Source organism: Zonotrichia leucophrys, chromosome 1A (genome assembly GCF_028769735.1).
Source record: "Zonotrichia leucophrys gambelii isolate GWCS_2022_RI chromosome 1A, RI_Zleu_2.0, whole genome shotgun sequence".
NCBI lineage: Eukaryota > Metazoa > Chordata > Aves > Passeriformes > Passerellidae > Zonotrichia > Zonotrichia leucophrys.
In genome coordinates, this window is record NC_088170.1 from 39221927 (window position 1) to 39246154 (window position 24228).

The 24228-nt window shown below is 54.5% G+C and overlaps 2 protein-coding genes across 3 annotated transcripts; both read left to right on the top strand.

Annotated features, from left to right (window-relative positions):
• The first annotated feature begins 167 nt into the window (after nucleotides 1-167).
• BAIAP2L2 (BAR/IMD domain containing adaptor protein 2 like 2) lies at nucleotides 168-12179 on the top strand. Of its 2 annotated transcripts, XM_064732095.1 has the most exons (15): nucleotides 168-189; nucleotides 767-915; nucleotides 1860-1935; nucleotides 2211-2297; nucleotides 3367-3428; nucleotides 3736-3807; nucleotides 4408-4524; nucleotides 4903-5049; nucleotides 5505-5657; nucleotides 6095-6236; nucleotides 7011-7239; nucleotides 8150-8221; nucleotides 8543-8723; nucleotides 10559-10599; nucleotides 11420-12179. In XM_064732095.1, exons 2-15 carry the CDS (start codon nucleotides 877-879, stop codon nucleotides 11493-11495), a joined length of 1494 nt encoding a protein of 497 aa, XP_064588165.1. In that variant the 5' UTR covers nucleotides 168-189; nucleotides 767-876; the 3' UTR covers nucleotides 11496-12179. The 2 variants fall into 2 exon arrangements, with proteins under 2 accessions (XP_064588165.1, XP_064588156.1); XM_064732086.1 differs by lacking the exon at nucleotides 168-189 and having other exon boundaries at nucleotides 668-915.
• A 1186-nt stretch (nucleotides 12180-13365) lies between these two features.
• SLC16A8 (solute carrier family 16 member 8) lies at nucleotides 13366-22040 on the top strand. Its single transcript, XM_064732109.1, has 5 exons — nucleotides 13366-13787; nucleotides 16937-17173; nucleotides 17674-17817; nucleotides 18353-19216; nucleotides 21307-22040. Exons 2-5 carry the CDS (start codon nucleotides 16945-16947, stop codon nucleotides 21702-21704), a joined length of 1635 nt encoding a protein of 544 aa, XP_064588179.1. The 5' UTR covers nucleotides 13366-13787; nucleotides 16937-16944; the 3' UTR covers nucleotides 21705-22040.
• Nucleotides 22041-24228: the final 2188 nt, after the last annotated feature.

Below are 24228 nucleotides of genomic sequence, written 5' to 3' on the forward strand. Positions count from 1 at the left end.
TGACTACCCCACAGCAGTTGCAACCGGAGTGGAGAGGCTTTGGACCAGCTGCAGTATGAGGATCCTCTTGGAGCTGTCCAGGCTTAAAAAAATAGAACTACTGTTCTATTGGTTTTGCTTGATCCATCTCTTCCCATGCACGTGCCCAGAAGAAATCACGATGGCAGTGCTGGTCCCAGCTCACCAGAGGTGAAACGTGGGGAAGGGTTCAGACAGAAGCCTGTTCCTGCTGTTGAGAGTTTCCCTGAGAGTGGGAGTGGGAGGGAGGCTAAGAGCCAGAGGGCTGAAGCCTGGGGTGGGGGAATATGGGCAGGGGAGAGCTGAAATTTGTGTAGAGTTTTCCTTGGGTTCCCCCCTGCCTGCTGCTCTTTGCTGCCTGTGATCACCAGCTGACAAGGCTCTCCTGACCTGCGAGGAGCCTGTGTGAGGGGGACCTGAGCACGCCTCACTCAGTTTCCCTGCACAGCGAGCCCCGTCGGAGCCGTGGCAGGGCTGGGACAGCGAGCCATACGGCAGTGGCTCGGGCAGGTGGCTGGCACTGCAGGTGTCAGGACAGGCAGGGCTGGGCACCAGGCTGGCAATCAATAATGCAGAGAGGCGGTCACATGTCCTTGCTGGCTGTCGCAGGATTCCTCTCTCCCCCCGAGAGTCTGGTTACTTCCAGAGATCAAGTTCCAGCCTCTCGGCTGGTGAATTATTAAACTCCATCAGTGCTCCCTTTGTACCACATCTCTGTCTTCCTGCTGTCCTTCCTTGCTGGTGACAGGCTCCTTCCATCCAGCTGGCTGTGCAGGAGCAGAGTCCTTCAGACCAGAAAAGCACCTTGTTCCTCCTTTGCTCCTTGCTTCTCTGTGGGAGAGCGAATAGGCTCCAGAGATGGATCTGTCCTACAGATCCACCATCTCCATCTATAAGGTGAGTGTTGGCACCAAAGGCAGCTCCTGACTGTATGGGGGATGTGTTGGTGGGAGATGGGTGTTTTCTGCCAAAGGCTCCCTTGGATGGCCAGCTGAGGGCTGAATCCATTCACAGGCTGAACTGCAGCAGCTCCTGTGGACTCTGGGCTGTGTTTGGGACCAGTTTGACTCAACCAGTCCCTGTTGAGGCACCCCTGTTTGGGAGCCGGAGGAGAGGGTGGTGTGGTTCCTAAGGACAGGTTCAGGAAGGAACTGGGCAGGCAGGGTGGTTTGGACATGGAGCATGGAGGGTGGCACACCTTGGTTGCTGGCAGGAAGATCGATGGGCTGGTTTGCCCCTCCCTTGAAAGAGTCTCTGATCTCATAAGTGCTTCCCTGCACACACCAGGGCTGAACCAAGAGAGGAGGGCTGACCGAAGTGAGGAATTGCTTATTCCAGTCGCTGGTCTTCTCTGTAGTCAATGGACACCTTAGATAAATGCAAACAAAAGCAGAGAAGCTGGTTGTCCACCCCTTCTCTTACTAAGCTGCTGAGTCTGGCAGTGCAGCACATCCTGGCCAGGAAAGGGTTGTGTTCATGCCTGGATAAGCAGTGACTGGCCGTGGGGTGAAGGAAAAGGCAGCTCAGACCCCCTTGCAGTTTCTCCCCTGCCTGCAGTGGGTGTGGGCCCTTGGGAGAAAGCCATCCTCATCTAGGCAACCCCTTGGCTGTGCAGAGGGCTGCCTTGCAGCCCCTCTCCTGGCTGCCTTGGGAAGGCTCAGGGCAGCTGAGGTTGCTGGCCAGCCCCGATGCAGGGACTGGCTGTGCTTGGCTGGACCTTGTCTGGTTCCAGTGCTCCAGAGGGGGCTCTCACCAGCCAAACCACAGCCCAGGAGCCTTGTCCTGCTGAGCTCTCTGGGCATGAGGAGCAATGGCATTAACGTGCTTCTGCTTGGCCACAGAGTATCCTGGAGCAGTTCAACCCTGCGCTGGAGAACCTGGTGTACCTGGGCAACAACTACCTGCGTGCCTTCCACGGTGAGTGGGGTCCCACAGGGACTCCAGGCCACAGTGCTGCCTCCAGCCTGGGCACCCCCATCCCCTCATCCAGGACAGGGCTGCTGCTCTGCCACCTCTGGCATGTCCTGAGCTGCTCTTAAGCACTGTTCAGCTCCAGGACCCACTCCTGATGGGGAGAAATGGGGGCCTATAGGAAAAGTACCAGGAGGTGGCAGTTCTGTGTGCTGCTTGCTGGAGCTGGTGGTGGTGGGAAGGCAGGCTGGACCCTTACCACCCCTCTCCTCTCCCCACAGCACTATCCAAAGCAGCTGAAGTGTATTTTAAGGCAATTGAGAAGATTGGGGAGCAGGCACTGCAGAGTTCCACCTCACACATGCTGGGTAAGGCTCTCCTGCACATCATCTTCTCTCCTGTGGTGAGCCACAGTTACCTCTTTTTGACCTTCTCCCTTAGTCGGTCCACTTCCAGGTACTGGGGCAAGAAAGACGGCTCCTCTAAATGGTGTCTCTCTGTACCAGGCTCTGCCAGGTGGTGACAGTCAAATTTATTGTGTGTCCTTGAATATTTCTCACAGTTCCAGCGGTCTTCCCTGTATCTCTCTGAGATAAGTGAGTGAGCTCAGCTCCTGTGATATAGTCCTCCATGTTATGGACCTCTCACAGAAACCAGTCCCTATTGAGGCATCCTGCCCCCAGAGATGAAATTTTCATCACAGAGGAAGCATTTTTCTCCTCCTTGAGGGTGTGAGGGAAAAGCCAGGGAGCATGCACTGACAACAACTGGTGGGGTTTTGTCCTCCTGAGCTTGCAACTGGCTGGAATGGTAGCTTGGGGCTGAGGGACTCACACTCAGCAGTGTAAATCACTCTGCAGCCTGAAAACGTGGTCAGGGAACTGCTCCACTGCTAAATGTTTCAGCAAAAAACTTCCAGCAGATGTGCCCCTTCTGCAGACTCTTCTTGTCATCTGCACCTCCCAGCTGGCTCCTCTGCTCCCTGTCATCAGTCTCTGCCTTTCCTGGTTTCATAAGGCCAGCCCAGGGAAGTGGGTCCATGCACAGCATCGGAGCGGGTCTGGAGCTGCCTTCCACAGGACACCAGAAATGTGCAGTGCAGCTGGGGAGCCTTTGGGGTTAGAGATGGGGCCTGTGGGGGCTGTGGCAGAGCAGAAACCCAGCACCAGAGCCCGTGGCAGAGGCAAGGCTGTCTCTGACACTGGGGCTGCAGCAGAGCACCGGCCCAGCCATCACGAGGGCTGGGGTAACCCTGCATTGGCAGTGCCTGCCAGGGAGGGCTACCAGGGTGCAGAGAGCAGTGCTTGGTGATATCTCTTGGACTTTCACAGCCATGTGAAAGCTCATCAGCCTGAGCTGCATGCTGCTGGTCTGCCTCCTTAGGCACATGAGAAAATGGCCACAGGACTTTTTCACCTTCTGTCTTTTTCCCCCAAGGTGAAATTCTGATGCAGATGTCTGACACACAGAGACTACTGAGCTCTGATTTGGAAGTTGTGGTGAGTGGTTTTCCCAAGGGCTGGTGGAGGTGGAGAATAAAGTGCTTTCCTTCAATACAGCTTATCAGCATTTACCACACTGACCCCATCAGCTGCCCTCACACATGCCTGCAGGCAGGTGCCTGCCTCCCTGCTGCACGTGGCAGAGGAGGGTCACAGGGCTGGCATGCCCAGAGCCTGCCTGCAAGTCACTTGCTCTGCAAGTTTTATGAGCCACCCCTTGAATATTTCAGTGCCCTTTATCACAGTGCATGCAATATCCCATATGGTGAAGGGATAAGGGTGATGGCTCCCTCCCCTCTTTCAGGCTCAGACCTTCCATGTGGACCTGCTGCAGCACATGGAGAAGAACAGCAAAATGGATGTGCAGTTTATCAGTGTAAGTGTGAACCCCTGTCTCCTCCTCAGCTCTCCTTGTTTATCTCTCCCCTTCACCCAAGGGTTTTTGCTTCAACACTTGAGGTGGTTCCGTAATTCTTCTCAGCAGGGGATAGGGGGTCTTGCTTTCTCCCACCATGGAATAAACTCCCCTTGTTCAGCTGATGATGGAGAGCTAAAAGAGGCCAGGTGGCTGTTCTTTGTGCAGTTGGTTTTCCCAAATGCTTCAGTGGGGCTGCGAGACTCAGCATTCCAGAAGCAGAGTTCCCAGCTTCCCCAAATCCCAGGCTCTGCTGGTCTGTGGCTCCTGTGCTGCTGTAGCCCAGCTGGCCGTGCTGGTGGGTGGTGTCACAGAGGAAGACAGAGGCCTTGGGACCCAGGGCTGGGCAAATGGGTGGCAATCCTTGCTCCTGAGATCTGGAGGTTCATCAGCACTCTTGAGCCATTAAAAACTAAAAGAAAGGCATTTTGTAACAGGTCCAGGTGAAGCCTGATTGCAGGTGGGCTCAGAAGCCCAACCACCCATCAGAGCAGGACCCTTGCTGCCTCTCAGTGTGGCTGGGTCTCTGGCTCCTCGCTGAGCCTGTTTTCTCCCTGGCAGGAGAGCCAGAAGCAGTATGAGCTGGAGTACCAGCGAAGAGCCACCAACCTGGACAAGTGCATGGCAGAGCTGTGGAGAATGGAGAGGGCTCGTGACAAAAATGCCCGGGAGATGAAGGTGAGCAGTGATTGCAGGAGGGGAGTTGGTGATAAGAACTGGAGGATTTCTCGGGAACCAGGGCTGATTTCTCAGCAGCCTTAGCCAAGGGGTTGCCCCGATGTTCAAAAGGCAGCAGGCTTATCTGGAAAGTAGGAGACTCCTGTTCTACAGGGTGCTACTGACCTGTGGTCAGTCCTGCCAAGCCCTTTCCTCATTTAGGAAGCCTCAGGAAGGAAGGACTTAATCCCCAGCGCTCTGCTCTAGCTCCTCTCTGCTGCTGCAGCAATGCAAGAGGACTGGGAAGCTGATAGACATCATGACCCCTTCACACCCTTCCCCTGAGTCCACTCTGTTGGATTTTCACTGATCCCTTTCTCCCTTCTTTCCCGGTGACAGGAGAACGTGATGCGGCTGCGCTCGGAGATGCAGGCGTTCGTCTCTGAGAGCCAGAGGGAGGCGGAGCTGGAGGAGAAACGCCGCTACCGTTTCCTGGCTGAAAAGCACCAGCTGCTCTACAACACTCTGCTCCAGTTCTACAGCAGGGTACAGCCCTGCCAGGCTGGGGAGCAGAGCTGGGGGAGCGGACAGCAGGGCTGGAGGGGGAGCGTGCAGGCAGGAGGGAGCCAGGGCTGAGCCATCCCTCAGGTGAAGGACGCACCTGCACACGGACTGGGCAGGAAACTGTTCTGGTTCTTGCTGTGAGGTTCAGGCTGGCTGTACTAGGCTGGGGCTGAGCATGGTGTTGGCATGGGATTAGCTGGGTGTGTGAGTGATGGAGGAGAGAAAGGTGCTGTAGGTGTTTATTAGCAGGGTCTTTGGGGCCGGGAGATCTCTGCTGGAGGGTGCCATCCTGGAAATTCCTGCCTGCAGGGAGCTGCTTGGCCATTCCCACAGGCCTCATTTTGGGAGGAACTGGTCTCTCATGCATGTATAAGCCCTAGGCTTCCTCTGTATCTGGTCTGCCTGCCTATCGTCCCCTCTTGTCTGCTTCTCCCCAGGCTCGGGGCATGATCCAGAGCAAGGCACCGCGGTGGAAGGAGCAGCTGGAAGCCAGCCGTAACCCCTCAAACAGCCACCCCCAGGGGCTGCTCTCAGCCTCCCACGGCCAGGGATACCCACCAGGACGGCTCACGCCCACCCACCTCGAGATGGTGAGGAGCCACGGACAGCTTAACCTTGTTTGGGGAGATACTGGAACAGGTTGCCCAGAGAGGTGGTGGATGCCCCATCTCTGGAAACGTTCAAGCTCAGGCTGAACTGAGCTGTGAGCAACCTGATCTAATTGAAGACATCCTTGCTCATTTCACATGGTTGGACTAGATGGCCTTTAAATGTCTGTTCCAACCCAAAATATTCAATGGCTCTTTGGTGGTGAGGCTGCAGGGCAAGGTCAGTCCTTGGCCAACCATGTTGCCTTTTCCATCTCCAGTGACCTTTCCTGGCCAAGAGGAAGAGGAGCCTGTGTGTGGGCTGCAGTGGAGGAATGTGCTGAGTTTGGCTTTCCAAGAGGGACTGCATATCTCTCAGGGCATCTCCTGCCCAACACAGCCTTCATGGATGTGTGTTCAATCCCCTTTCTTTCCAACAGCCCCAGAGACCTCTTGGGGACTTTGCTTCTTCTATGACTGGGAGCAGATCCAGCATCTTCTCTCCAGACCCTCCAGAAATGAGAATGTCTCCTCAGCCAGAGTCTCCCAGGCGGCCAATGCGGAGGACACCGTCAGCAGCCAGTATGACCCACTTCTGGGAGCAGTGCTGTGGGGACACACAGGGGCTGGACCTCTCTGGGGATAGGGTTGGGTTTGGGAAGGGACCACCACTCTACCAGAGCACCAGACCTCAGCCATGTTCCTGGGCATGGTGAGAGGACAGCACCTATGGGAGCTGTAGAGGGCAAGGCTGAAGTAGAAAGTGAGCTCAGCCTTCAGGGCAGAGTCCATCCAGGGCAAGGCCAGGCTGTGTGAGGTGGGGAACCTATGAATGTACAATTTTCAAGGCTCCTCGAACTACAAGAACTGGTTCTTGCTAGAATTCCCATTTTAGTAAACCACCTTCTCTCATACTACCAGATTAAATATTAGCTTGCCCTATGAAACCCAGCCGCTTAACCCGTGACACACCTGCTTTTCCTTCCTGAGAAATTTTAGCCTAAAGTTTGTAAAAGAAGTAAAAAAAGGACAGGGAGAGAGAGAGAAATTACCCAAATAATCAGTAGCTCTAGCAGGTCAGGAAGAGGATTGTCAGGCAGGGAGGGCATCAGCCAGGGCATGCAGTGCTTATGCTCTGGGCATTTGGCCCAAGAGGACACAGTGCAAAACAAATGGGTTTGGCTTGAGTGGATTGTCTCCTGCAGGATGCTCACCCTGCGTTTCCCGTGCTGTGAAAGGCCATCTGCTCCTCCCCTAGAGCAATTCCTTGACTGGGAAAGCAGTGGTCCCTTTGAGGAGCAGGGTCCTGCAGGAGGGGGCCAGCCTCCAGCCAGACCCTTGGGTGCATCCCCGCAGGTTTGCTGCCCGCGGGCCGCACGTCCCGTTCGGGCTCCTTTGGCGAAGCCAGCGCCGGCAGCGAGGGCAGGAAGAGGAGTGGTGGCACCACGAGGGTCCAGGCCATCGTGCCCCACACGACGGGCGCCAACCGGACCCTGCTGCCGTTCGAGCCCGGGGATGTCATCGCAGTGCTGAGGCCGGAGGCACAGAATGGCTGGCTGTACGGCAAGCTGGAGGGCTCATCCACGTACGTGACGCTGCTGCTGTAAAGTGGACGGACACAGGCTTGTTGAGTCTGGAGCTGGAAGGGTTAAGCCCAAAATGACCACCCCCCTCGCCTCCTGGTGTGGCCTGGGAACCGTGTCCCACCCACCATCGCTGTGGGGCAGCGCTGTGTCCTCAGGGATGCGGGCTCTCCGTGCCAAGGAGATGCGCTGTGGCAGGGCTGGCGTGGATGGGCTGCCTGGGGAACCTCCGGGGGCTCTGGGTGGAAGAGCCAGGGATGCAGTGAGCCTTCCTGGCCTGCATGACTGAGTGACTCCTGTCATGGGATCCAGCTCAGGGCCACGAACTGCTGGAGTTACCTGAGAGGCCCGGCATTTCTTAGCTCACGCTGCAACTGCTGCCACAGCCTCCAGCACAGGCAGGGCACGGAAACTGCTGCACCCAGCACTTACTGAATTACTGGCAGTGGCTCTGCCAGCCAATATCTGTGTGTAAAGCCTGCCCCGTTCCATAGAGGATGTGGTCTGCAGGAATGCTCACAGATGTGAGATGAACAAAAGCAGTGCCTTTCTTTGGGCAGCTGTTTCTGGAGTGGAGCTGCTGTAAAATCCCTGGATGAGTTTTCCACAGCTTCCTTGTGATTGTGGTTGGTTGGAGTGTCTCTTGCTGGATTGCACCAGCATTGCTCCCAGGTTTTGCACAGCTCCTGAGATAAGTGAGCCCTGCTCCAAGCTCAAGGTCCATCCCACGATAAGCCCTGTGCCCCATCTATAGGTGACAGAAGTGCAGGAGCTCTGTCACACATGGTAGTGGCAAATGTGGCTTGATTGATGTGTGAGATGGGTGCAGATCAAAAGTGTTTGGCAAACAGATCTGAAGAACCACAAACCACGGCTGCCTGGACCTCATTTGGCTCTGTTCCTGTGCCCTAGGTGTGGCTGGTTCCCTGAAGCTTATGTCAAGCCTTTGGAGAATACAAGGGAGATGGAGGAGCCAGACACCAGGTAATAGGATGGCAACTGGCCAGGCAGAGCTCCTGGTACACCACAAATCCAGTGGGGTAATTGTTCAAAGCGTGCCCCATGGAGAGCTGCAGGGCTCCCATGCTGCAGGACCTGCCAAGAGCCTCGTTGTGCCCTGGGACCTCGCAGGCTCCTCTAGGCAGCTCCCACAACCTGTGCAATCTCATCTCCAAGGTTCTTGCAGCTGGGCCAGTCCAAGACACCTGCATTTCCTCCAGAGACATCCCATGTTGTGCCAGCACCTGTGCTGCTCCCTGATCCCTGCTCTCTGGCTCCCACCTCACTGTCCTCTGCTTTGCTCAGGTCCTTCCCGCTGCGGAGCAGTCACAGCATGGATGACATCCTGGACCGTCCCAGCACTCCATCCTCCAGCAGTTACTGGCCTGCTGCTGCCCAGCCCAGCGTGCCCACCCCACCTCCCCTGTCAGTGAGTGCCAGCAGCCACCAGAGCGGGGTGGTCACCCCAGTCACTTCTGGCTCCAAGGTGAGTGCAGCAGCAGCAGCGACGCTGTGGTGGGTGTGTGTGAAGGGGGCCCCATCTGGCTTTCATCCTCCAAGGCACACCTGTTCTGCTTTGGCCTGTAGAGACAGAAAATCACCTTTCTGATGTTGGTGAAGGGACCTGCTGCTTTCCTGAGTCTTGCTAGCACCAGTCTTTCTCACCCAGTCTGTTCACATGCCACCCTGTCTGATGACCCCTGCCAGTCTTTCTGTTGTGTGCAGACCCTCAGTGCCTGGCTTTGCTCCCCCAAGGGACTGCTTTTCTGCCCCTGCCCTTCTCATCTCTCTCTCTTTTTGCTCACCAGGGACCCTTCAGTTCAGTCCTTTTCTCCATGACCTCCCAGCCTGATTTCTGGTGGCTCCAGGGCAGCACTTCTTTCTGCTAATAGTAGGACCATGGAGTGATCAGGCTGGTCTGGGAGTGGGTGACCAGCTAACAGAGATGCCATCCTTCTTCTCCCTTCAGAGAATAGAGAGGAGTTTCATAGAGTTCCCCTTTTAAATTCAGACGAGGGTTGGCTTAAACTCACAGCTGGGGAAGGGAAAAGCTGGGAGCAGAGGCTGAGGGCACAGTACAGCTATATTTAGGAGCCTTAGAACAAGTTGTGTCCAACTCATGGTTTATGGATGGCATACTGAGAAGGAAGTCCTTCATTTACCATTGCTTCCAGCAGTAGGGAATTGTCTGGGAGACCCAAGTTAAAGGTGAGGACCTGGGAGAGGAAAGAACAGTGCTGCCCATGGGGCATGACTTGCTCAGTCTCACTGGAAAACCTTTTCCACAGTAACTGGTTCCAGGCCAGCACAAGGTTGCAAGCAATTGAATGTCTCAAAGAACTGAAAACTGCAACATTTAATTACTCTTTTTTCCCCTTTATGTCCTGCTCTGTGGTTTCAGGTAGCCTCAGGGTGCACAACACTGGGGAACAGCTTCTGCAGCCTTCCTGTCCCTCTGGGTCACTGGGTTTTCATCCTGCCCCCAGGCTAGGGTGTAGGGATAGACCTGGGACTGAGTCATGAAAAGTGTGCAGCATTTGGAACAGCATGGCAGAGTGTGGAACCTCTCTATAAAGCAGGGAAAGACTAATTTGGAAAGACTTAGCTTTGCTTTAAATGTATGCCCAAGACATCTCCCAGCTGAGCCACAAACAAGTGGGTGTGACTTCCCAACTGGATGTCAGACAGCCACGTGTGGCTTTCTTGTCTGCCACCAGAGTTTTTTGGAAGGTCAGATGTCACTGATCCTTCACTATCCACTGGGCAAGAATAAGGGCCACAGGGCCTAGGTCCAACTTTGCCCATCAGGTTTGTCCACTTTTCAGTAATATGTGATGCAGGGTAGGTAGGTACAGCTCTGGAGTTCCCCGTGGATGCAGGGAGCACATCAGGGCATGGACCACAGACTTTTTGCCAGGGTGTGTGGGCAACATGAGGGGGCATCTCTGGCTGTGCTGGAGGGTGAAATGTAGCTCAGACTGTCACTGTTTGCTGTGCTCTTCAGATATGACATTTTGGGGATCTGAGTCATCTCCTTTCTTCCCCAAAGCAAAGGAAGATGTCCAAGGGGAGTAAGGAACCTGTGGTGTAGGGACAACCCCCCACAACAATATTCAGGGTGTTATCTATAGTGGGGAATTTGTGGACTTTTGCAAAGCTTGACTGAATAAGGAGTCAGAGCCCTGTTAAGAGGACTTGGGCTCCTAACTCACCTAAGTGTTTTGTGAAATCTTCCTCCATGTGTGCAGTGTGTCCTGCCCCACTCTTCTCTCCACATTGCCTACTCCAGATTTCTCACTGCTGCTTTTCTTTTCACTGCAGAAATCAGGAGTGTTTGACCAGCCCCCTGAACTCTTCCCACGGTGAGTAACATGTGGAACTTCACTCTGGAATAATCTGACAGAGGGGAGTATTATTACAATGCTATTATTATTTAATCTTTTGGATTATCAAATGTGGGAGCCACAAGGAAGTGTCTAGGGAAAAGCGATGCACAGCCTACCTTCCAAGACAGGCAGAGGTGGTTCATTCTGCCCTCTGCTGATTGGGAAGGTTCTATCCTGACTCAGATAAAATGAGGTAGGAGCTGAGCACCCTGAGCACGTGTCCAGACCCACATGCTCCTTCCCGTCCATCCTGGAAGGGTCACAATAGCAGCTCACAGCCTGAGTGTGGAGCTACACGACTGCGCATCTCTGCCTGCTTCTAAGGGCTGAGGCAGAAAAGGACGTGGCTTTGAGTTCTGATGAGTCAGGTCTGTGGGGGTGAGACTTGCCATAAATCCCTGTTTTTCTTCCTCCTGGAGCTGGGTTGGTGTCCCCATGTTTCTGGTGTGGTGCCGTGGCCTTTTTCCACTCCCCACTCCTTGGCTGGAGGGTCGGTGTACACTCTATGAGTGTAGAGTGCTGTCATGAGGGACAGCCATGTGCCAGTGTCCCTTCCTCATCCCTTGGAAGAAGGAGGGTGAGGAGCCCTCGGGAGATCCCAAGGGGAACCACATGGGAATGTGCAGCAGGGTGTGTTAAGGATGGAGAAAACACACTCAGGAATTGACTTTACCAGCTCTCCTCCTTGGCATGGAGGCGACTGCCACAGGACTAAGTGGCCCTTCCTTGGTCACAGACATCCCTGCATGGCATTTGCAGCCTTTCTGATGGTTGCCTGTTTCCTTTCCCATTCCAGAGGTACCAACCCCTTTGCCACAGTCAAGCTGCGCCCCACAGTGACCAACGACCGCTCGGCCCCCATCATCCGGTGAACGAGGGCTGTGGGCAGTGAAGGACTCCAGCAGAGAGGGAGGAGGAGAAGTGACGGTGCTGTGACCTCCAGCTGGGCAGCAGTCTAGTGCTACCACTCCAGGAATGAACTCTCTTTTCCCCTCCCATACCTCTGGGACCATGGCACCCATCTCACCTGGGTGCCTGGTGTGCTTTAGCCAGGAGCAGATCTCTGCTGCCCTTTCTGGATTGATCCCTGCTTCCCTCCCCTTGTGCTGTTACTGTACTTGAGTGGGAGGGAGCAGTCTGCTGTTACTGGTGCTGGTGGCCTGGGAGAGGGGACGGTGCTGGAGCTGGAGGTAGGGCTGGCTAAGGCTGTCTGCAGCCAGGGCAGTGCTCTTGGGATGTTGAAGGTGAATCATTGCTACCCCTGCTGTGGGCAGAGAAGAACTGTCACCAAACAGTTCCTTTGCCACCAGAAGAATGAACTCCAAAAGAGAAGGCTACAAGAAGGCTTCCAGTGGTCCAGCTGACAGGGTCTGGTCTTGGCCTCTTTGACAACTGTGCCCATTTGCAGCAGCACCCGCCTCTTCTCACCCCAGGTGCAGCCCCTCACCTTGCTGGGCAGTGCTGGGGCAAGGCAGGGGCAGGTGACAGTGTCCAGCACCACTGCCCTGTTGCTTCAGGTACTGACTGTCCTGTGGGAAATAGATGGGTTTTTTAAAATAAAATGGAGAATGCATCTTCTGTGTCCATTTCAGTGGCTGGGGCACCACCTCAGTCACAGGATGCAGGAGGAGGAGGACAGACACTCCCCCACCAGCACTGGGGCCATGGTGGCTGCCCACGCTCGTGGTGTCAGACACTGCAGTGCTGTGAGTCCACATGGAGCAGCCACCAGCCCAGGGGTCTGGGGTGGATGTGGAGGGCACCAGGAGGGCTGCACTGCCCGTTGCTGGCTGCCCCCCTGAGTGCCCCTGTCCGTCCTGTTGCCGTCTCCTCACCCACTGCTGGAATGTGTGCTCTGGGCACCCCAGGGCTGCTCAGGGCAGGGGAAAAACATTTCCCTAGGGCTTGTGGGGGCCTCGCCAATCTGGGAATACCTGGTGTGTGCTGGGGGAGCCCTCACGGGAGCGGCAGCGTGAGCGAGGGATGGAGCCCCAGCGATGGCTTAGCTGATTAGCCTTATTAATAGACATTAAACCCTGGCTGGGAGTGTGGCCAGGCCCCCGCCGCCCCCCTGCTGCTGAGGGGCTCCAGGGCTTTACAGCCCAGGCCTTGTCCTCCCCAACAGCCCACCTGGGCTGAGCCCCAGCCCCCTCCCTGGAAGTAAAAGGGTAAAAGGGGTTCCCCCACAAGCAGCCAGAGACTGGCTGGTCCCAGTGCCTGCCAGCCCTCTCTTGTGGGCCAGCCCCTGGGGAGGCTGGCTTTGAAAGGGCTCTTCAGCTGCCCGGGTGGGCAGGATCTGGCAGTTGGAGCCATGGCTGGCAGCGATTCCTTGGCTGCTCCACCTTGTCTCACTTCTCTGCTGGGCACATGCCCTGCAAAACCCCACCACTGCTTCTCCATCGTGGCTGGCAGCTGAGGAAGCCTCAAAGGCTTCAAAAGCAGCTGCTCTACCTGTTTGGTACCTTACTGAAGCATGGGCACATGGTCTCCTCCTCCACTGCCTCCCACCCCAGCACCCCTCACCCTCACCCCGCTTCTTCCTCTCTTGGTCCCTCTGACTGAATCCATCCCTGCCAGCCTGCCCTGCCCTGCTGGGGAAAACGCAGGGAGCCCCTGGGCAGCGGGATTACCAGGGGATTCGGGCTGTGGCAGGCAGCCACCTCGTCCCCATTGGCTGGAAAAGCCTCTTAAAAGTGGAGAAGTGCTTTCTGCCCGCTCAGCACCTGCTAGTCTCTGCCGACCTGGAGCCATAAGCAGCTCCTGACCCACATCCACACTGGGGGTGCCGTGGGACACTGCTGGCACCCACAGGAGGCAGGGGAGTGCCCCACACAGGGTGTGCCCCCAGATCTGCCACAGACAGCTCTGCTGGGCACCACTGGAACTGGAGGGAAGCAGGCTGAGAGGGGGATTAGCTGTCTTGTGAGGACGTAGCTGCTCCAAAGGAAGGAGCAGAGCACAAGAGACTGCTCGACAGGTGCTAGATTCCTGCAGGCATTGTCCTGTGCCCACCATGGAGAAAAGATCCAGCAGGACCTTCTAACCAGGCACCCTCACCCAGAGCCGGGAAGTGCCAGCCAGTGGGAGAAGGAAGCGCTGCTGAGGGATCTGCTCAACCCTCGGGGGCTCAGCTTGTGCTCGGAGGCCATCGCTGCGTTGCACAGGTCAGTGCTGTGGAGGGATGCTGGCACCCTCGCCCCAGCAGCCAAGAGGAACAACCCACCCCAGGCCTGCATTCATTTAATTCTCTAAAAAATGCTTTCCTGAGGGTTGTCTGTGGGTTGGAGAGGCTGGTGGCGTGAACTGTGGGCCTTGCACTCAATAAATAGACTCCCCACCCCATCTGTACTGCATGGAGGCATTAAAAGCATTTATGTGGACCCTCCTGGGTGCAGCTTGTCTAGCACAGTGGGGATTTTCTGGGCATTATCCAGCACTGTCTGCACTGTGCTCTGTGTGTGTCCAGGGACTGGCAGCCACAGCTGAACCTGCTGTGGTTTTCACCCTTCCAGCGTGGGCTTGTGCCTCCTGGTCAGTGCAAGTCTTCTTGCAGCCACCTGCTGCAAGTTCTGCTCTGGCCCACATTCCTGTGATGCAAGGGAAAGGGCAGGTGCCCATACTGATGAGCTTTTAGGTGCATGTGAACTCACAAACTGTGTTTTTACCCGTGGATAAAGCTCCTTAACTGGGGACAAAATGATAGTGAGCAAAGGCAGGAGCAGGTATGTGGTGTGGCTGCTGTGAGCAGAGAAGCATGTGTGTCATGGTGTTAGGAACGAGGCAGCTCTGGGCTGCCAGGCTCACAGCTGGGATAAACCTCCAGCAGAGCTGTTACAAGGTGTGCCATGACATATTGGCCTCGGAGGCATCGCCACAGGTGAGCTCCTCTGGTGCACCCCGTCATTTGCAGCCACACCTAGCTGCAGGCAGGAAAAAGTGCTTTCATGCTTTGCTGTACAGCTCTGTAGCATGGAGCAAGTGGCTCCTCAGAGGTGCCCTCCAGCTCCAGACTCAAACAAGTACTCACAGACTTTTGTCTAATGTGCTCTTCAAAATCAGATGCCATGGGCTCATCATTGACAGGCAGTGCTACAAAATCTCTGAAGAGCGCGTCACAGACAGACAAATATTTTCTTGCTAGGATGCTGGCAGGGAGCAGCAGGGTTGAGGGAAAGATGGATTGGAATGGTTTGACTGATTCATTTAATTTGCAGAGCAGGATGAGCTCAAGAAAAGCAAGGCTGGAGAAAAAACTCTCAGGCTTGGTTTTGTGGCAGCTCTTACTTGAAGTAGCTGCGTGCAGCAGAGGGTGCAGTGGTGGAGCACCAGCTCTGATTGAGAAATCAGCGTGCTTTGGCAGCTGGTCACCTTTTGTGCAGCTGGATCCAGCTTGTCAGTCAGCTGGAGCTAGGACAGGAGCAGTGGCCAAAATGGCAGAAACGGAGCGAAGCATTCAGTCTGGCTGTCAGGGTGCCAGTGATCCAGAAAACACCAGTGAGGGCGAGATGGGGAGGTGTGGGTAGCTGGAGATAGTTATGGGTAGCTGGTATCATTATTCTTCTTGTTCTTGTAGGGATTCCTTGCCTTAAAAATATCTTCATAGCCCCCTGTTTTCAGTTCATGTGTCTGTTCCTTGCCATAGTCCCTGAGACCCGGGCTGGGAGGGAGAGATTAGAGTAGCCTGTGCTGGCCCCAGTGGATCAGCCCAAGAGCTGCTAGGAAACAGCCATCCAGACTGAGCCCCAGTCCATGCTCAAGCCAGATTCAGCTCCCTTTATTGTGGCTCACAGCATCCTGAAAATTTGGGGAACTCTGCTGCAGGGACCCACGGTGGAGGCAGGCACCTGAGTGCTGCACTCTGTTTTTCCCCTGGAGAGGGGAAGGAGGGCTGGGGGTGGCTGTGGAGTAAGACCACTCTTGCCAAGTAAGGGCCCTCTGTGCCGTCCACACTTTTGTCTAAAGGATTTGCACTTCAGCATCCAGAGCAACAGCAACTATGGGAATCAGCTCAACTCACCCCCTTTGCATGGAGGACACCAAGAACAGGCCCTTCCTTGAGAAACGCACCCAGATCCAAAGCTCCCAGGTTCTAGCTATGTGTGTCACATCCACAGGACAGTCCCTGTCCCCTCAGCACTCTCCAGTCCATTTGTGACTCCTGGCATTTCCCACAACCGCTGGTGCCAAGAGATGAGGACGCTGCTGCTACCTTGCAGCCCTTCAGCCACGAGAGCTGGGCAGGAGAGAGGACCCTTGCCAGGAGTGTGCTGCCACCAGACAGTGATAGGAGACAAACCAGACCCAAAAAAGCCTAGCTCTGGTGTGCAGAATGCCTGTCTAACCTACTTGGGAGCATCTGTAGTTTAAGTCTAGTGATGGCTTTGCATGCAGGTGTGGAAATAATCCTGGCTGACAAAGAAACTGTGGCCAATGGTGCTGGAAGGGGCAGAACCTGGTACCTAAGGGAGAAAGGAAAAACATACCCACAGCAGTCAGCTGGAGCAAAATTCCTGGGCAGCTTAAGAGCCCTGAGAGCAACTCACAAGACATCCCCTTTAATTCCCTCCTTCTCCCCACTTAGGCTTTGTTCCGGCCCTTCCGTGTACTACAGAGCCCTAATCTCTCTGGCATGCAAATAACCACCAGGTTTTTGTGCTCTCCCCCTTCACCTATTTCGGAAATCTGGCCCCTGAGGGCGGGGAGGGGAGGGAGAAGGAGAGTGCCATGCACTGGGGCCTCCCAGAGGGAAGAACTGAGGGCTTAGTGGATCTCCTTGCCTCACTGCTGGAGGTTTCTGTGCCAGGGCAGGTCCTGGGGGACTCCCCACTGGAGCAGACCAGCATGGGAGAAGCTCAAAGGCAGATTTTAGTAAGCAAAACGGGTTCACATTGCTGGTCTTTGCCTCTCCCCATCTGTAGGCAAGGCTGGATATGAAGCAAGGGGGGTGCTGCAGATCCTGATGATGCATCAGGTGCAGCATTCCAGGCTCAGGTGGGAACTGCAACAATGCTTGGCTGTGTTTGGCCAGGGTTATGGAGCTCTGGGCTGCCCCAGCCTCAGGGGAGCTTCCCACCTCTGCCCAGCTGAGGCATGACCTCACACCCCAAAGCAATCTCACCTCACCTGGCAGGATCACGGTGCAAAGAGCAGATGTGGCCCCCAATGAGCCTCTCAGAGCCTGGAGATGGTGGCCATGGAGAGAAACCTTGCAGTAAATATTTGTTCCTCTGCTCTGTTCTGTTCTGCTCTCTTGCAGCACCAGCAGACTTTCTCTGTTTCCCTACTTGCTCCCAGCCTGCCTTTCCATTCCTAGGTTAGAAGATGGGGAGACCTGACCCAGAAGAAGGGCAGCTGCCGGCTCCTGTGAAGCCCCCGGATGGTGGCTGGGGCTGGATCGTGCTCCTTGGCTGCTTTGTGATCACCGGCTTCTCCTATGCCTTCCCCAAAGCCGTCAGTGTCTACTTCAAGGAGCTCATGAAAGATTTCCACGTGGGCTACAGTGACACGGCCTGGATCTCTTCCATCATGCTGGCCATGCTCTATGGGACAGGTGATGCTTGGACACACTTCCCCCTCCTCAGCTCACACCTCTCCCACTCTGCCATGGGCCCAGACCATGTCCCATGGACTCTCTCATGCTCACTGGCCTGGTCATGAACCACCATGCAGAATACAATTGTCCTACCACTTCTCTTCTGGAAGTGTGCTGCATCTCATATCTCTGTTTCCTCTGCCCCAGGAGACCTCAGGGGTCACCCCACGTACAGTGGGGTTGATACAGGGTTTGCTCCCACTGCTGAAGCACTGTTCCTGTCACACCAAGCACCAGGGAATAGGGCTCCAAAGGCAGGGCAGAACACACAACCAGCCTCCACACAACCAGCCCCTCTCCCTTGGCCAGGCCCAACAGACGTGTACCTAAGCAGCCAAGGAGTGAGCTCCATCATTGCAGCTTCATCCTCCCTGAGAGCCCTGCTTGGGCTGCCTGCCCCTTCCCAGCTGTCCTGTCCCCTCCTGGTCACCTGCTCTGTCTCCTCTCCTTCCTCCTAGGACCAGTGTGCAGCATCATGGTGAACCAGTTTGGCTGCCGGCCCGTGATGCTCATTGGTGGACTGCTGGCTTCTGCTGGCATGATCCTGGCATCTTTTACCACCAACATCATTGAGCTTTATCTGACAGCTGGCGTGCTGACAGGTGAGAGCCCTGGGATTTGGGGGGAAACACAGGCTTACCTGGGGAGAGCCAAAACCACGTCGTATTTTCCTCTAGCACTGCCATGTCTAGTATCAGGTCTCCCCAGCCTATTTGCACGCAATATAGGAAGCACCTAGTCCTGAATGTTGCACCTGTGAGAGATGCATCTGCTGGATCTAAACAGCAGGGGCCTGTGGTTGAGAGACAGAAGAAACCTAGGTGGTGCTCAGTGATCATGGTGACTGTGATAGGCAGCATCAGTACAGAGTGGCAGGGGAAAGAGGCAGAATTCCTGTGTAAGGCTCAGGTCCTGCCTAAGTGTGAGCACAATTACCTGATTCAAACCCGCTTCAGGTGGACAGGCTGGTTTAGCCCATCCCCTGCAGGGGCAATCCACCAACACGAAGGCACAGAGGGTTGTGAGGAATACATTCATCCCATCATAGGACTTCAGGACTAGGATAGTCTGAGGAGAGTTTTCAGCTTGTAAAACACATCTCATGTTCTTGCACTCCTGGCTCTCACTTCCATGTAGGTCTGGGTATGGCACTGAACTTCCAGCCCTCACTGATCATGCTGGGCACCTACTTTGACAAGCGCCGGCCTCTGGCCAATGGACTGGCTGCTGCTGGGAGCCCTGTCTTCCTCTCCTCCCTCTCTCCTCTGGGGCAAGTCCTCCTGGAGAAGTTTGGCTGGCGAGGAGGGTTCCTTATCATGGGGGGCCTTCTGCTTAACTGCTGCACTTGTGGGGCAGTCATGAGACCCCTGGATATGGGCATGAAGAAGAAGATGGGGAAAGCTCAGGACAAATATGAAGCCAAGGAGATGCTGCCCATAGGAGGGAAGTCAGAGGAGGGAATCAGCACCACAGATGGAACCAAGAAAGGCAAGAAAGTCAAGAAGAAGCCCAAGAAAGGAAAGAAGCTTCTGGATTTTAGTATCTTCTCCAACCGAGGGTTTATCATTTACACCATTTCAAAGTTCATCCTGGTCCTGGGTCTCTTCGTGCCCCCCATACTGCTGGTCAACTATGCCAAGGACACAGGCGTCCCGGACACCGAGGCCGCGTTCTTGCTCTCCATCATCGGCTTCATAGACATCTTTGCCCGCCCAGCCTGTGGCATGGTGGCAGGGCTGAAGTGGGTCCGCCCTCACGTGGCCTATCTGTTCAGCTTCTCCATGCTCTTCAACGGCTTGACAGACATCTGCAGCGCCAGGGCCAGCAACTACACGGGGCTGGTCATCTTCTGCGTCTTCTTTGGCATCTCCTACGGCATGGTGGGGGCACTGCAGTTCGAGGTGCTGATGGCCATCGTCGGCTCCCAGAAGTTCTCCAGCGCCATCGGGCTGGTCCTGCTCATCGAGGCTTTCGCCGTGCTCATTGGCCCACCCTCTGCAGGTAGGTGTCTTGCTGCAGGTGCCTCTTTTGGCCAACACTGCTCCACTGAACTGCAGGTACCGGGCACGGACACTGCACTTGAAGAAAGACCCTATTTCTCAACTTTAAATTTGCTCTAGAAGCTGAGAGCTGATCTCAGCCTTCACTACAAATGTTGCATAGAACCGTGTTAAGGATAGGGTCAGGCACATGCTGCAGACAAACCTTTTCGAGTCTTCATTAAGACAAAGCAAGTGTATCTCAAATGCTCCTTGGTGTCCCTGGCCTTTTGATTGGCACTGTGAATAGTGATCTCAATTTGTTTGGATCCCAATTCCAAGGCACAGGTGTTTTGCTGTCAGTCAATTCAAAACAGTTTGCACAGTCCCCCGAGGCATTTGTTGGTAATTTTTCTAAGAGGATTAAGACACTCACAGCTTTTCAGCCAGTCTAGTCTAGGTCACAGCCCCTGGTAAGGTCCAGGCCCCACAAACAGCCCATAAAAACAGGCTGGTGAATGGAGGTTGGTGTAGATTAATGTTAAGTGACTGATCACATGTGAGAAAGCCAAATCATGCCCAAGGCTCATTTCCAAACAAAGTGCAGTTTCCTGATTCACAAGGAAGAGTCAGGGACAAGACTATGGAAAATCCCCAGGCAGGAACCACTCTGTTGTTTCTTGCACTCCCTTCCTTCAGCTGTAACACATAGGCTAAAGCCCGTCATTGAAGACCTTTGTGTGAATGGTCTTCTCCTCCGCACAAACCACAGTTATGAGTAAAACCTGCCCTCAGCAATTCCAGCCAGTTCTCAAGTAAAATTTGGCAGCCAAGAGAGGACCCTCTTAAATGCTAACAATAATTCCTGTCTCACTGTATAAGTTGTGGGGCAGTCAGCAGTCCCAAGCCAGGGAGGGTCAAGAAATATGTGTCTTGGAGGCAGCTGCAGAGAGATCATTGGGGAAGAGGGGGATTTAACAGCACCTTGCCCCAAGGAGCAAGGCCCACCAGTGAGGTGCCAACAAGGGAATCCCTCAGCCCTCCTGCCTCAGCTCAGCTGTGCCTTGGTGCTGTGTGACCATACATACAGTGGCACACGTACAGTGCAGGGTCACTGAAGAACCGTGCTGGGGGCAGCCAGGTCGTGCTGGGGGCTGCAGGACCCCCCTGGCACAGGAAGCCCGAGCACTCTGACAATCCTGATGGCTCGGACTCGGGGAGAACAGTGCTCAGCTGGGAGAAGGGGGGTGAACAAAGTGGCTTTGTTTGGTGTAATCCTCCTGAGCTGCTTCCCGCTCCGTGGGGCCGAGGGGGTTTGGCACAGGATAAGCTGCACTCACACACACACACACGCACGCGCGCTGGAGCTCCTCGCTCGCCATCCGGCTTGGCTGAACAGGGCCACATTCACCTGCCCAGGAATGCACCACGTGCCTCCCATGACTGCTCCGGGAGGCACCTCGGTGTGTCTTGGGGCTGGTTTCTGTAGCACAGCAGCGACTGGGGTCACATGTGCATTCGGGAGAAGAGCGCGGTTCCACGGCTGCATCCTGATGGCAGCAAGGCAGCTGTTTGTGCTCCCCAAGGACTGGGACCTCTTCCTCCATTGCCAGCCCCAGTGGGTACAGAAAATATATTGAGAATATCTCTGGCACAGAAATCATCATGTGTGGGCCAACCAGAGGGATTTCTCTGCCAAAGAGAAATTTGTTCTTCCCTTCAGAATGTTTTCCTGACATAATAGCTTAAGAAATAGCAATGCCTCTCAAACTTTCTTTTCTGAGATTGGCCAATCCAAATCATGAGAGGCTTTTCCCACTTTGGCAAGTAGAAGATGGCCCACCATGAAAGTGTCACAATTATTTAAGCGTGTCCAAACAAGGGAAAACACCAACCATGCACTGTTACGGTACTTTCCCTGGAAGTACAATGCAGCTCTTTCCCAGGGTGATTTTTAGGTATTCAGGTTTCTTGCTGTTCCCTTGAGGAATGGGTCCTCAGACAAACGCAGGCGTTGCCCACCTGCACTGGGCTGTCCATGAAGGAGTGCGTAGGCTGAATTTAACCATCTCATGTCTTCTCCAATTATCTCATGTCTTCTCCAACCATCAGGCCGCCTGGTCGATGCTCTCAAGAACTATGAGGTGATCTTCTACCTGGCGGGCTCAGAGGTCGTGCTCTCCGCCCTCTTCCTGGGTGTGGCCAGCTACTGCTGCCTGAACCGAGGGAAGAAGGAGCCTCCCCCCGAGAACAACCCCACTGCGGGAGCGGGAGCGGGGAGCGACACCGAGGAAGCGGAGTCCGACGTGCAGGAAGCCGAGGAGCACAGCAGCGACAACCACCAGCCGGCCCACAGCACCGACAACGCCGTGGTGGTGGCCAGCGAGGAGGCCAACCATGTGGCAGAGGAGCAGCGAGGGGAGGGAGGCGGCTGTCCCGCAGGGGACGGGGAGGTGCTGGCACGGGACGGCTGCAACGCTGACCAGATGGTGGAGAGGGACAGTTTCTAGCCCGGGCAGAGAACAGGGATGTATAAAACTGGCCTTGGGTGCAAGCACCTCAGCATGGGAGGGTAGGTGGGATGCGGGGAGCAGAAAGCTGGGACAAAGGCAGATGTAAGAAATAAGAGGGAGAGGTATAAGAATAGCTGGTCCCTATGTACATATGTCCACAACCTACCCAGTGATACGTCTGCTTGCATCCTGCACCCATGCTGGTACAACACAGGCTCAGAGCAGCCCAAACACCAAAAAGAAAAAAATAATAATCTTCTTTCCTCACTTTCAAACCAGCCCTGGAGAAAGTCTTCTGAAGAGGCTGCCAAGGACTCTCCTTTTCCTTCTGCATTGTCACAACACAGAACACAAACAATTAGAGACTCTTTGTAATCAGATCTGCTATGCTGTGTTCTGGTGTCAGTGTTTCCTTCACCCCACTTCCCTGTCTGGATAGTGCCAGTCTCACTGGCAGCACGTTTGGGAGGAGCAGGGGCACCAGCACGGGGGTAGACACCAGGCTCTGTGCAACACCTCCCTTGGGCACTGCCGAACCAGGAGACCACCAGCTCCGAGCACCTCTGCCTGGCGCATCTTTTGTGGACGGTAAAGCTGGGGCAGTGACACCTGATGCTGCTTCCCCAGGTAGGGAAGCGCTGCCTTAGAGGCTGCTGCTGAGGTACAAGAAGAAGACACCTAAGAAAAGCTAATGCCATTAGGTGTGCAGCCACAGCACAGAGCCTCGCTGACAGGAATAGCACCAAGCCAGCTTTATCTAGGCTCAAGTGAGCCCCGTTGACGTGTGAAGGGAACAACTTGGCCCCTGTGGGGGCGGGGGTTTCAAGGCAGGTAAATAACTATGTCCCAAGCGATTATCCACTGAGCAGGAATGGCACCAGACTTGCCTGTGTTTTCCTCTTAAATAGAGAAAACCTCCTTACATAAAGGAATCAAAGGTAAGGCAGAAGGACAAGCCCCAGTCCCCGAGTGCCGCTAACGAGGGTGTTGGAGCACGTGGTGAAGCAGGCATGACCCCCTCACCCCCTGCTGCAGTGGTGGATTTCTAGATTCAGAGAGGACAACCTTCCCTGGCATGCTTAAAGCACTTCTAATCTGCTTTAGGACTGGATCTTTTATAAACACCCCTGGCCAAAGCTCTTTCTTCCGGTTTCCTGAACTGCTTCACCTCAGAGACCCTGGGGGAACCTGTGACTATAACAGGGGATCAAAAACTAAGCAGAGGGCTACAGGGAAGGCAGCTTGTTGGGCCACCAAAAGTTATGTTTCATTCCAGACCAGACTGACTACAAATTAATGGGTAGTTGGCAGGATCCATAAAGCCATTTAAACACAGCAGGGGAGTGGGGACATGAAGGAAAGGGTTTCATTCTAGCTGCTCCCAAACAAAAAACAGCAGCAAATGATGAGCAAAATAAAGCTGTTGAAGAACATCAGTTTAAGAAAAGAGAAGAACTGGAGATTGGAGGGGAGAAGGTAAACCCCATGAGGCTGTACTCTGTCCCACCATAGCTAACACCACTGTTAGATCTCATATTGAGCTATTCACAGTGGTGACTTTGGGCTTTTTCCTACTCAAACTCACTTAGAAATATCCCAAAGACTAAACCCCATACCAAACCCCAGTTGCAAAGCTCTGGGAGAATGAGAGCAGCAGCAAGGGTGCTGGGGCCCTGCAGGCATTCACCCAGTGCTCTCAAAGCTTGTTTTCCCTTTCCAACAAGGAAAGGTCGCTGTTTCTACTCCACCAAGCTGCTCTGCAGTTCTTTCCCCAGTAACCCCAGGCTGGGTTTCCCTTATTCACTAGTATGCCCTCCAAGGAGCTCACAGCTTCCCAGAGGTCCAAGGTCCACAGCATGAAAACAACTCCCTTGTCAGCCAGGCCAGTCACTAGAACAAGGTCCCCTCTGTTTCCTTGTCACAAGCCAACATTTCCCACTAAGCCTCCCGCTCTTAAATTATTTTCACAAAAGCAAATAAAAGCCCTCAGGGTACAAGGTTTCACTACAGACAGTGCTGCAAGATTCCCAGACCTCTTCCTAAAAAACCCAGCTATGCTGCTTTACACTTGGTTTCAATGGCTTTTAGGCAGACTCTGCTGAAGCATTTTCAGTTCCCCCTCAACTGCTTCGTGTTTTGGCCCAACAAACAACTCTGAAAGAGGATCAGGGACTTAAGCATCAGCTGAAGCTTGTGATGCAACAGCTGAGCTGTGCGGAGAAGCTGGCCGGGAGAGGGACAGGGATGCCACCTTGGTGGGACTAAGGCACCTGGTGGCCTTTAAGAGGCTGGTGCTCCCCTGGGAAGATGAAATGCAGAGCAGCTGGTGCACCTGGAGGACTGGCCTTGCTACAGCATTTATAACTCTCTTCCTCTGGAAATCTGCACTGCACTGACCACCACAGGTTGCTATAGTGATTATGCACCAGTACAAGACAAAAATGGCTAGTACATGATACCCATCTTCCCAAGATTACCTTAAGATTAAAACCAATGGAAGATAAGCAAAAAAACCTTTCAT